At 35.2% G+C, this 12,830-nt stretch overlaps 1 protein-coding gene across 3 annotated transcripts in view; it reads left to right on the top strand.

Annotated features, from left to right (window-relative positions):
• The window catches only part of EYS (eyes shut homolog), an 880,825-nt gene that overhangs the window by 206,765 nt on the left and 661,230 nt on the right, over positions 1-12,830 (top strand). For all 3 annotated transcript variants that reach the window (XM_054063979.1, XM_054063978.1, XM_054063977.1), the window contains exon 12: positions 3,993-4,097. In XM_054063979.1, coding sequence (XP_053919954.1) covers positions 3,993-4,097 — 105 coding nt within the window. The remainder of the gene's footprint in view (positions 1-3,992; positions 4,098-12,830) is intronic.

The raw sequence follows: 12,830 nt of genomic DNA, 5'->3' as shown, positions 1-12,830 counted from the left end.
ATCATTTAGGAATTCACACCCTAAGCTATGATATATTAGATAACTAATTAAACATTATATTTTACCACTAATTATGTTTAGATATGTTGTATTAATGCTAATCTTAAAAGTGTAAACCCAGAAAATATTTATATTAATGTACTTTGATGTTGAAAGTAATTTGTAGCAAATTAGTGAATTTTATCTGATGCTCAAAGAAGGTTCTCATCAGCCATTTCAAATGTGAATAGGAGATTATCTGCATACTAAAAAGATGGCAATTCTGTAACTGTTCAGGATCTGAAATACTCAGAAAATATGGTCTCACAGTAGCTCCATAAGATCTTTGATTGTCTCTAAAATATTCTTAAAATACTGTCCATATATTACCTTCATATTCTAAGGACATGAATTCTTAAATTTCTCTAGAGCCTCTTTGCATGAGGTTTTAGGACATGCCTTTTGTCAGATGCAATTGCTAGTGTAACGACACTCCATGTTATGGCACATAATCGGAAGACCTAGTTATTGTCTACACTACACAAAAAGCAACTATCTTTATTTTCACTAAGTGTGGATTTGATTGGCAGAAATTGCACTACAACATGAAGTCTTTCCCAAATTTTAATGTGATTCATGTATAAGAGCAAAATGCTATCTCCTAGTCTTTTCTGAGATGTGCAGAATTACTGTAACTGCATTGTTAATTTTTATATGAAAATAATTCAATTTATATGAAAAATAATATTAATTTTTCATATCTGCAAATAGTATATTTTTCAGTGGCTAGAGAGCAAAATTAGAAAGAAGAAAGTGATCTTGAAAGAGTGATAACATATATAAAAACTCAAGTCTTAGCTGTATATGTCAACAATACTGCAAGTTTGTCTGGAAAGAAACAGCGAACTGTATTTAATGTGCTAACAGCATTTTCAGATGAAATCTTTCAGAAAGTTTGATATCTTTCTAAATAATTCTGCAAGTAATGTTACCTATCACAACTTCTAAAACAGTGAGTGGTTTTCACAAATATTTTCATTAGTTATGAGACAAGTATTCTCACTGCTTGATAAGTCAGATGAGGCTGAGTGGCATGAAATTGCTTCTTTGTCAGCTAAAGTAATTTAGTTGTAATAATAGCCTCCAGCATAAAATAAGCACCTTTGTCATCAGAGCAGGGATGGTTTTTCCCATTTCCTTGTTCTCTTAAATGAAGAACGAAATTCATACACATCTATAGGTAAACGGAAGCAAAATACCTGAAAACAGAGTCATCTGTTACACAAGTATAGCGTGTATACCTCTACTTCACAGCGTTAGTTTGGACATTTGGGATTAATTGTCTAAATTGGAACTAAATATTTTAATATATGGAATGTTGCAATATAGATTAATACACTAAGAAGAACTATGCTATTGAAGTCTTAAGATAATGTGGGCTCTTGACATCATGTCAGAAAGGAAATCAGGTTTCTGATGCAACCGGTGAGAAGTCCTTAGCTATGTATTATAATATATATCTTTTCTTCTAAATGAAGATAGAAGATTAATTATCTTTTTTTTGCCTCGTTTCTCATATTGACAGAATCATTTTGTTTCACATCACAGTCAGAACAGAAGAATGGCTTTGACTTCTCACCTCTTCTACACAAAATCAGATTTTATCACTACTCATCAACATAGCTGAATCTTCAATATTCATGTCCCAGATTCCTTTAGCCTTCATTATTTCATCACCCTCTCAGAACTCCCCCGATGTTGTATCATTTTATGTAATTCAGTCAAAACATGACCAAAGAATTAACCTTTTGATCAGGTGTCATTTTTGTTTTGAATTCCTCAAGGGTACATGTTGCCCAGTACATATTATTTTTTGTTACTTTTTGAAAATACCTGTCAGTTGACAACTCCCTTCTGTGTCTTTGTTCTTTTCTCTTATTTCCTACCATCCCATCAGGACTGTCAATCTGAATGGTTAATTTAGGGTACTGTTATAAAACTGTTCCAACTGTCTCTGCTATTGTCTGTTTCCTCCCCTAAAGACTGTTTTATTGAGGCAGAATACAGGATATCCTATAATGCATTAGATACCGACATTTAGGGACTTTCACCCTAAATGCTCAGTTTTAAAATATGGATCTGTAGTTAGAAGCCTACATGTAATTGACTCATTTTCCTGCTGAATGCTGCACTCAATTTCCTATTGCAAAATGAAAAGAAAACCAAAGGAGATGGATAAGAACAGGTAAAAAAAGAAATTGTAGTAATACCTGCTACATCCATATCTTAACATTATAGTATTATCCAGTTAAGGAAGATGCCTTTACTGTCTTAGATTCAAGAGTAAAACAAAGCCATATTCACAAATCTTTGTTACCATAAGTGAATGAGGATCATCTCATTCCACTATTTTCCATAGAATTGCATTTGCGTTATGTTAAGCATTTATTTTAGGTAGTACACAACTCAATTGAGGTGAAAGAATCTGTTCCAAGGATTTTTCTCTTGTACGTGCTGCAGCTTACCTATGAATTGTCAACAGATGGTTTACTTCTAGAGGAAACTCTGCACTAGTCAACACAGTCTATTCAGAAGAACAGAACCAACACTGAAACATCTCCATTTATCTTCCTCAATGGAGCCCTTCCATAACTGGGTGCTTAACTGAGGAAATGGATCTGAACTAGAAACGCAATGAAAGCAAAATATTATAATCAGATCAGAATGGTTACACACAGTGTTGTTACCTTATGAGTACTTACAATACATAAATAAAATAAAATAAAATAAAATAAACCTTAAAAGGAAATATATTTTGACCACTCCTGAACATCTGTATTCCTCACCAGTGCCACAGCATACCCTAATCAGCACTGATCAGTCACTGCTAGCAGATAGATATCTAATTTACTGAGTTAGCCAAACTGTCCCTGGCCTCCTTTTCTGTCTCCCACTTTTCATCCAGATTTCTTGATTTCTACTGGAAAATGCTGACAGTGTTTATAGACAGGAAAAAAATACCTACCAGGAGCCATTCTGACATAAGTTTATGTGTGGAACAGAACCTCAGTGCTATCATGGGCTTTTCCAATGAAAATCTTTTACATCTAGCAGATTCATAAAATCCAGGCTTTAAGAACTGACTGTCTTGGTTCATAAGATTGTAGGAGAGGGACTGTATGCATGCCACAGATAAGAAACCAAATATTTTCCTCAGTGTAAAGAATTCAGGGGAATTTCAGCATTCATTTTCATTTTATCTTCTTCTGTGAGGTTCACAGAAATCCCTGCATGTCTTGTACACTGCTGATCTGTGATAAGCAGGGAACATATGATTTGGCTTTCTATTCCTATGGCTGGAAACAGCTTTTCCGGTTAAAAATCAAAGCAACCCCTACTGTAGATAACAAATCTATGTTTCACTATACTCCTATCTTTGCTCTTAATTATTTCATTTCTGCTCCTCTGTATTTTGCCTCATTAAACATTCTTCAGCGACTTGATTGTCCTCCTCATTTCTCTTATGTGAAGAAAGAGAAATATCTGGTATCACAGTACTTACAACTTTCTGCAGAGCTCTATTGTTACATATAGCTGTAAATTAGTGTTGGCCTGATTTTCACATGCAATGATACTTTACGATTCTTTTACAAAGGAAACTGTGAGTGAAATGAAAGAAGGTGATTGACACAACTGAACAAAAATTGCTTGAATACAGTAATTTTATATAATGGAAAAAAGCTCCGGGATTATGCATACCCTCAGTAGGAGAGCTTTCTATTTTCCTGATTGTCATGCTTCTAACATTGCATGTCAAAATGGACTGTCTTGAAATCAATGATGCAGAAAAAATCATGGATGTCTATCAGAATCCATGTGTACTCAGTAAGCACACCATGGCCAGTTGGGTCAGCATTCAGACTGTGTCAATCTCATAGTACTTTTTCATTTCAAATATGTCTCGATGACTGGAAAACATCAGCGTTTTCTTATTTTTAAAAATAAAATTTCAGGAGAAACCTGTTCTGTTCCTATGAATGAATGCCCAGACAGACCCTGTTGGAATGGAGGAACCTGTGAAGAGGACATAAATGGCTTCAAATGCAATTGTCCATTTGGTAAGAATTTATATATTTTTATACAATCCCTAGTGTGTGAGCTCTACATTTGTTAAGTGGGTGCTGTAAAATCTTGTACAGCAAAAGTATTTCACTTGTATTTTGAAAGGTATGGGTCTAGTTATTCAGACATAAAAAGGAAGTTTTTTTCAGTGTGCGTCCATGACAAATTGCTAATGACTAATTTTTATGAATAATAGAAATACTTAGATTTAAAAGTACTTGTAGTATTGAAATATACATAAAAATAAAAAACAAAAAAAAAACCAAAAAAACCAACCCCAAAGTGTAGGTTTGGGGCAGCAAAACATGCTTAAATTGCACTTGTTCCATTGAATTGGAATCACGTTCTGCTGGCCACGCTACCCACACCTAAAAGAACTGAACTCTAAAGTAAGTATGACCTCAATTTTGTTGCCCGAGCATGTGCACTTTGAGTCATTTGAAGTGCCCTTAAGTACCCAAAATATTGTATGGGGCTGGAATATGTGGTATAGGATATAGGTGACATCCAAGATGGATCAGGCCAGGTGGCAGATGAGCTAAGCACACAAGGTAAAAACACTCAGCAAAAGTATGATAGAAAGAAATATGATGTTGAAGATTTTGCTTTTCTAAGTATATATACACACTGTATAATCTGAGATTTTACAAGTTAAGGTATGTTGATTAAAAATCATAGAAAACAGCAGGTTAAAAATTCCTGACCTTAGAAATCCTTTGACCAGGATCAGCAGGCTTTCTCCATTTTTATAATCATTGTGGCCAAAGGCCAATGTGGCAGAGATTTAGCAACTGGCAAATTCATTCACAAATATGGATAAGAAATTACTGATAAATTTTATAAAGGTTTTTGAGTTTGACACATGCTTTTATAAGCTTATTGTTACCATGGAAAACAAGGTCTGAAAAACTAATTTTATATGGCCATGGTCTAAGAAGGCTTATAGTGTTTAGAAGAGAAAATGATAGTGATCAGTAAAACCTCTCCAGAGTGTTGAAAACTGAGTCTCTAACCATCTCACTCAAGAAAATTGACCAATTTTAAGAGGACTTTAATAACTTAATATCAAGAGATCCCTTTAGGGTCTTATCCTGGTTGAGCTGGGAACCAAAGACAATACTGATTCATGTCTTCAAAGGTAAGACGATGTTTTCATGTTTGTTGCTTCATTTGGACAAATGTAGGCATGTGTTTAAGTGTTTCAACTAATAAGGGCTGTAGCTAAATATTAACATAAACATTACCTCTTTTGAGGTTGAGATTCTCACATTCCGTGCACTGCTTTGCTACCCCATGTTTAACTCCCAATGGTGTTCATTAACATTCTTACATTCAGTGGATTTTAGACAGAAGTACCTTGTACTTTCTTCCACAGATCTGAAAGGAAATGTCTTTCACACAGCAAAATGTGTTTCAGTGACAGGAAAGAAAATTGTTGTGATATTGCATTAATAGGTGATTTCTGCCTATTTTCTTTTTTAACCACTCATTCTGTAGACAGGTAATTATTATTACCCAAATAATTTTTATTATTGCTCTTTGGTGTATGTGCGCATGTATGATTTGTGCGTCTGTGCTGTGCCTCTGAGGTTAAAACAGGTATTCCTCTGGAACAATAAGGTTTATGAAATGGAAATATATATACTGGTAAATGAGTGTCATTCTACTGACTCTACTAAAGCGCTGTGTATACCAGTGGTTCTCTATCATCATTGGTCAAAGGATCAAGTAACTCATAGTGAACCAGACACTATCTGTAGAAATGATCAATTATTTCTGAACAGAACTAAGACTTCCAGTATTACTGTTTGCAGCCACATTATTAATGTGATGCCAAGCTGAATTAGAGAGAGGGCGAATTGTGTAGTGGTATGCATACTTAAAAACGAGCTGAAAAGAAGAGAATTTTAATCTAAATGTGACAGAGATTCCTTTTGTGCCCTTAGGTACATTAATTAATAACCCAGTTCATATTCTCTAGGTGACAGTGTAGATAAACAAATGTAACTATCTAACAAAGATACTGCAATGATTAAATAGATTTTGTCTTCAAATTGCCTGAAAACAAAAGTCCCTATGTTACTGGATATTTTTACTGCTAATTTGGTTCTAACAAGAGTATTGCTTCAAAAGATCTGATAGTTAACTCTAGCTAAACCTTAAGTGAAAATAGACAATTTAAGCCTCTATACTTCAATTGACAACCAGCGTTATGTTGGATTTAGGGGAAAAAAAAGGTAAAAAACAAAAAAGGTTTTTCTTATCAGAGGATCTGTATTTGCTGGCTTTTAGCAAGTAAGAAACAGTCAATAAATAAATAATAAAAGCACTGGATAAATCATGTGTATTCACTAAGAAAATACAATGGAGCACAAAGGTTTTGGATACACCCTAGTGATCAAGATCTTATAAATTAAAGTATTTGTATCTGCAACTTGCCTTTAAGTCTAGGCCACCAATAATTTTTCACTGCCTGTTTTTCTTTGGAATACATTTTTATTCCGAATATACATGGCTGTTATCATTCTACTTTTCTGTTTTGCCTGCTGCTGTCTGAAACCTTGTCTGGATGCTTCTTATTTTTAGGTATATGGTGATGTCTTCCCAAACTAGACCTTTCATTGTTACCAAATGTGCTACAAATAATGAACATGAAGAATTCTCTTTTTATGCAGCAAAAGATCTATTTCTGGTTTTATTACAATTATTATTATTTTCCAAGTAATTGTAACTCTGTTTTGCTAGATACAGCTTAAGTCACGTTTGCTGAGCAAGAAATATGTCAGTAGGGCTCTGCCACATCAAAATAAGCAGGACTATTTTTTAACTTCAACTAAAAAATAAAAAAAACAGTAATGACATTTATTTGAAGATATGAGAGCACAAGTTATCTTGATGTACGATTCAGAATGAAAAGGATGATTTTCCTTTTAGTTTTCCCTTCAAAACTCTTGATGCTAAGCTAAGATAAATCTGGAAGGATTCTGGAAGAATTTTGTATTACGAGCAGGTGAAAATAGCTTAATGAATGATCTTGGCATGGCTTAATCGTGAAGAGATGCTACATAAAAAGTAGACCTATATGATTTGAAATGAAAGTGTTTAGTATCTTGTTTTATCTTAGGTGGGTTTCTAATGCAAAGTGAATGTAATAGTGGGAATTTTTTTTTTATTAAGATACATATGTTTGCAAAAGCTCATAAGATTACACCATACACAGTGTTTAATGAATAACTGCCCCAAGGAGAATGTGAACACAGTTGGATTCTGACAGCTCCAACCAATGCATCGCCACATCAGCTTAACCCCACAGCTGAGCTGGTGGCACCTCAGGAAAAATGTATTTAAGAAAGGACATAATATGTGAGAAACAGCCCTGCAGATAACAAGATCAGAGCAGAATAAAGGGTTGTCCAGGAGCCAGAGCAGAGATTGCCCTGCAACGCCATGGAGAACACCATCATGAGACAGGTTGTCCTTACGTAATTCATGGAGGAGCAGAGTGGAGTGGATACCCACACTCAGGTTGTGGAGGACCCCATGCCAGAGCAGATATGCATGCTCTGAAGGAAACTGCAGCCTATGGAAAGCCCAGGCTGGAGCAGGCTCCTGACAGGATCTGGGACCTGTGGAGGGGAAGCCCATGCAGGAGCAGTCTTTTCCTGAAGAACTGCAGCCCTGGTGATCATCCATGCAGGAGAAGGTTTGTCCTGAAGGGCTGCAGCCTGTGGAAAAAACTCATGCCAGAGTAGGGAAGAAGAGTCAAGGAAAGAGAAGCAGAAAGGAACTCTTATGGTCTGACTGCAAGCTTCTTAAATATCTTATCCGAGAGGAGATGGCTCCGTTGCTGATTAGCTTGGCCTTAGCCAGCAGTGGCATCTTGGAGGCAGCTGGCACTGGCTCTATTGGATACAGGGAAGTTTCTAGCAGTTTCTTATAGAACCCACACCTGTGGCACCTCTGCTCTACCTAAACCTCGCAACGCAATCCCAGGACAGAGCGGGAGAGAGAAAGTTGTTGGCTAGGGTCTGACAGCCATCCAAGATGAACCCACCACACATCCACAAGCACAAACCTTTGCAATCAGCAAATTTAATAAAAAGAAAAAAGAAATGGAAACCTTAAGTATTTTGACCTGCTCAAGTATGCCTTGCACCTAAGGACAAAGTTTGTGGAAAGAAAGATATAAAATATTTAAATCCAGGTTAGCCAGTAGTACAATTCACATGAGGAATTCTGGTTAAGATTTTTGAAATCTCATGAAAGCACAATAACAATAAGCCCTATAGGAAGAAGGGAAAGACCCAAACACACTTTCTGCTCTGTACTTTAAGAGGCCATTTTTTCACCTATGACAGAAGATATTCCTGGAAAGTGGCCCTGGAAAAGCCTGGAGTATGAAATCTGTGTTTTAGCACTGCAAGAAATCTTGCATTTTGAAATAATATCTTCTGGAAAATTGTTTTCCATCAATTCTAAAGGAAGAAACTCCTGCCTTTTTCAAACTCCATCCAGAACTAAAGGTACTAAGGAAAACATGACAGCCACGAACAGTATGTCTCTTTCTCCATCACTGACTGTCTTCACACGATCTCTTTCATCAGAAGCAGAAGCACTGATCAGTATTGATTAATTAGTATTCCAAATTTAGTGTAATAAAAGAACAACATGCCATCTTCATCAGCAAAAGGAATGGCAGAGGATATTTCAGTGATATATGTGCAAGTAGTATACGATATTTGATTTAACATGTGATGAATATGGAGTTAGTATGGTGCTGACTCAGTATAAAGTGAATGCAAATCTTCACACATTGTGTCAAGAAACTGGAAGAGCAGATCACTGATTAGGAAACCTTAACAGATAATACTTGAACCTATGTAGTGCTCCAAGGTTTACTAAGAATAATGTTTCCACAAAACATTTAATCCATCCTTGAATCAACATTTTTAGCAGCAAAAAAATAGTGTCAGTACAGAGTGTTAGATATGATCTCGCTCTGAAAAATATCATGCATGTTTTCAAACCCCATGGCTTAATTGCCTGTATATTTTACTGACTTGTGGCTTCATTGTACGTTCTCCTTTCATGTGGCTCAGTCTTCAGATTGTTCTTATTTGTCTTTTTTTTTTTTTTTGTCATTTTGACACTTGCTCATTGAAACCCTGTTACTTTCTTTGCTTTTAAACTTTCTTTCTATTCATGACTTTAGGATCCTTTGTAAAAATGTGCCGCAGTTGCAGTTTCCACTCTTCTCCCAGTAGTACTTAACGCTTCTTTTGTTTGATGATAATTAATATTTAGAAATTCTTATTTCTTGCAGGTATGCTCATACAGAGTAATTAAACCTCTGTTTCTTGCAGGCAGGCTAGTTAGCAAGCATTTTGGGTTTTCTTTATGTTGTCACTGGAGGGTTCCTTTGCTGATTATCCTGGTGCTTATTTTGTTTAAAGTTGTGTCGGTTTTATTTTATAGATATCTCTGTTAGTTGATCTTTTCAGTTCACATGCGATGTTCATATAGAATAGATAATTCCATATTTCAATAATTTCATATTCAAAAGCATTTCACATTTAAGGGGACTGTTTATACATGTTTTTGTTTTCCTTTACTTAGCTGTAGGTATAGCCTTGTCTAGAATGTCATGATAGTCTTTTACACAGAACTCTTTTTCTCACCGATCTCTTTTAATCTTTCAGCTAGATGAGTGTAGGAGTAAAATGGAAGTTTTCATTTTTGTATGTTTCAGCATAGATGAATATGCCATTAGTCATTGCTTTGCATCTGAAAAATTCTTACCATAGCATCTTGTTTCAAGAAAAATAAAATCATGAATGACTTGAGGAAGATAAATTTATTAAGATAACATAAAGGCTAAGCAGCAGCTAAATAAAATTTTTGCAACAAAAAGATTACTAACCCAACTGTTTCCATGACAACCTCCCTTCCTGGAGTTTCAAAAACCATTTCTGCATTACTCCTGTGCTACTCATCACTTTCATTGTATATTATATCAATAGATGGATAGTTTTATTTTATCCATGTAAAAAAGTCGAGTGAAATGCATGATAAAACATATTTCTTTATTTGTATTATAATAGCTTCCGTGATGGCTTATATATATTAGGAACAATTATACTATGCACTTTATATATGTGTGGGGGTTGGGTTTGTTTGTTTGTTAGTTTGTTTTTAATATACACATTTTTCTTCTCTGTTATTCTCATTATACATTTAGGGTTCCAAAAAAAGATCATCTACTTTAATAAGGCATAATTTTTCGCTTTAATCCACTGACTGGATCTGAAAAGAACTAGTGGAAAATATATATGTGTTATAAGTAAATGTGAATCATCAAAGTAATAACATGAGGGAAGTTATGTGCATCAGGACAATAAGGGCAGAATTGCAGTCCCTATACGACAGTGCAAATAAGTGGTAATGAAGCATCATTTAAAAGTTCAATAAGATAAAACGTCACAAAGCTACCACCTAATTTGATTAAGTTCAACATAATTGGCAGATCTTTTAAAGAATAACTCAGGACTGAAATAGTAAAGCTACTGCCTAAATAACTGAAGTACACTGCCAATATTTGAGGCAGACTGTACACTGTCTGTATACCCCTCCCACAACTGAAAACAGAAATTTAAACTAATTAATAGCATAGTTTTACTGCAGCCATATTACAGTTTAGGCTGCTCACATTACTCATCAATTGTCATCTCCAGCCATAATGGGCAGTCCTCGAGGTCAACCACTCGGGCCAAGGTCAGCCACTCAGGCCAAGCTCAACCACAAATGCCTTTGATCAGATTCATACAGTTCACTTTAACTGCAATAAAACAATGATGATGCAGTTAGCAATAAAATAAAGGTCATCAGTGATGAATTTGGCCTAACTGTTTCTTAAGAAAAGAGCACTTGCACAACTCGCTGGGGTTTACTAAAGTATTATGTACCAAACTAGGGGTAGCTCTACCCATGTTACTTGTTATGCTCAGCTTTAACTATTATCTTCATAATTAAATTGGTTAAAGTGTCAATTGATTTTTCCACAAAACAAATCACTTTAACTTGAAAACCAGCTCTGTCAACTACCCTCCATTGTATATTTTCTTAAATCACTTGTACATCTCATACCACCTGTCTATCTATGCACCATCTACCTTGGCGTATTTATCTTTGGTTGCTGACTGACTTTTTAAAACATGTACTATCTTACTGATGCTTTTCCTAAATAATATTCAGTATAGCCTTAAAGCATTCTTAAATGTATAGTTCCAGTTTGGGATTTGTAGATTTCTTATGAACCCTGATTATGTATCAACAATAAAAACACATTTGTATATACACAAATTTGTTTGTAAAATACGCATAAAGTATCTCTCTAATTACCTGCTATTAATATCTATTTATGAATGCTAACTTAAGTAATGAAATTGCTTATGGAAATTTATTTGATCTCGCAAACAAAACCACAGTTTGATGAAAAAGATCTGTATGTATTTGGTCAGGGAAATATTTAAAATGAAAGTACACTGACTTTCATCTTTTCTATAGGCGATGAATTTTTCTCATTGGAAGCAGCTTTATGAGGTGTTTCTTTCACTAACTTCTACATAAATTTAGTTACTTAACTGGCCCATAATTTTCTTCTATCTTCCTTACTTTTTTTTAATTGAATGAAAAATATCTTTTTATGTACTTAAGCCTGGAAAATAGACTATGCTGTACTTCACGGGTGTATGTCATCACTCTGCAACATTTCCATACCTTCTTTTATTACAGTGCTTATATTCCTGTATGAAAATGCAGCCCTGTCGCATGCTTTTTTCAATTCTTAACTATCTATCACTTGAAATTGATAACGAGGCCAGGAAAAGATACTTCATATCCCCAAAGACTGACTTAGAACGGCAAATTTGCCATTGTTGAACACTGTCACATGATGATAAATTAATCTGTTGCAGTTAGTAGTGCAGAATGTCTGTTTGGATTTCTAGTCTGTCACCACAACTAGGCATGGTTATTCTCTCCAGTCTATTTTGGATAAACCGTGGTTAGATAGGAAATTGGCTATCTCATTATTCTTTCTACGTACCAGGCAGGAATCCAATGCATAACCCATCTGCAAGTAGTCCCTGAGAGGACTCAGCAGCTTGCTTCTCAAGCTCGTAATTCAGCCTATGCCAGTTGTGTCATCTGGACTGCCAGAGAATAAAAAAAATGCTTCTGACAGCTGGATAGGAAGTCTGTATATCAAACTCACAGAGAAACAGGGCACAGTACAGATTGCATATAATCACAAGAGAATTATTCAGCTTTGCTAACTAGGGTTTAGTTTAAAAGTGCTGTTCTTTGGACTTCTTGGTCCAATTTAAATTTATTTTTCTAAGTTAGTCCATTTAACTTCTTTCTCAAGGAATTAACTTCCCAGTCACTCAGACAAAGCCTTTGTATTGTTTTTTATCTGCATTGATTTTTAGCTGGGATAGGGGTAATGCTCTTCATAACACCTCATATGGTACAATATTTTGCTTTTATGACCAAAACAGTGCCAGCAACATACCAGTGTTTTAATTATTGTTAATCAGTGTTCACACAGCATCGATACATTTTCTGTTTCTCATATTGTCCTGATGGAGAATAGACAAGGATTGTGTAAGAAGTTGGGAGGGGACATAGCCAGGAAAGGTGACCCCAACTGATCAAAAGGATATCTCATA

Source organism: Cuculus canorus, chromosome 3 (assembly GCF_017976375.1).
Source record: "Cuculus canorus isolate bCucCan1 chromosome 3, bCucCan1.pri, whole genome shotgun sequence".
Taxonomy (NCBI): Eukaryota; Metazoa; Chordata; class Aves; order Cuculiformes; family Cuculidae; genus Cuculus; species Cuculus canorus.
Note: the sequence above shows the minus strand (reverse complement) of the source record. Positions and strands in the feature narration are given on the sequence as shown.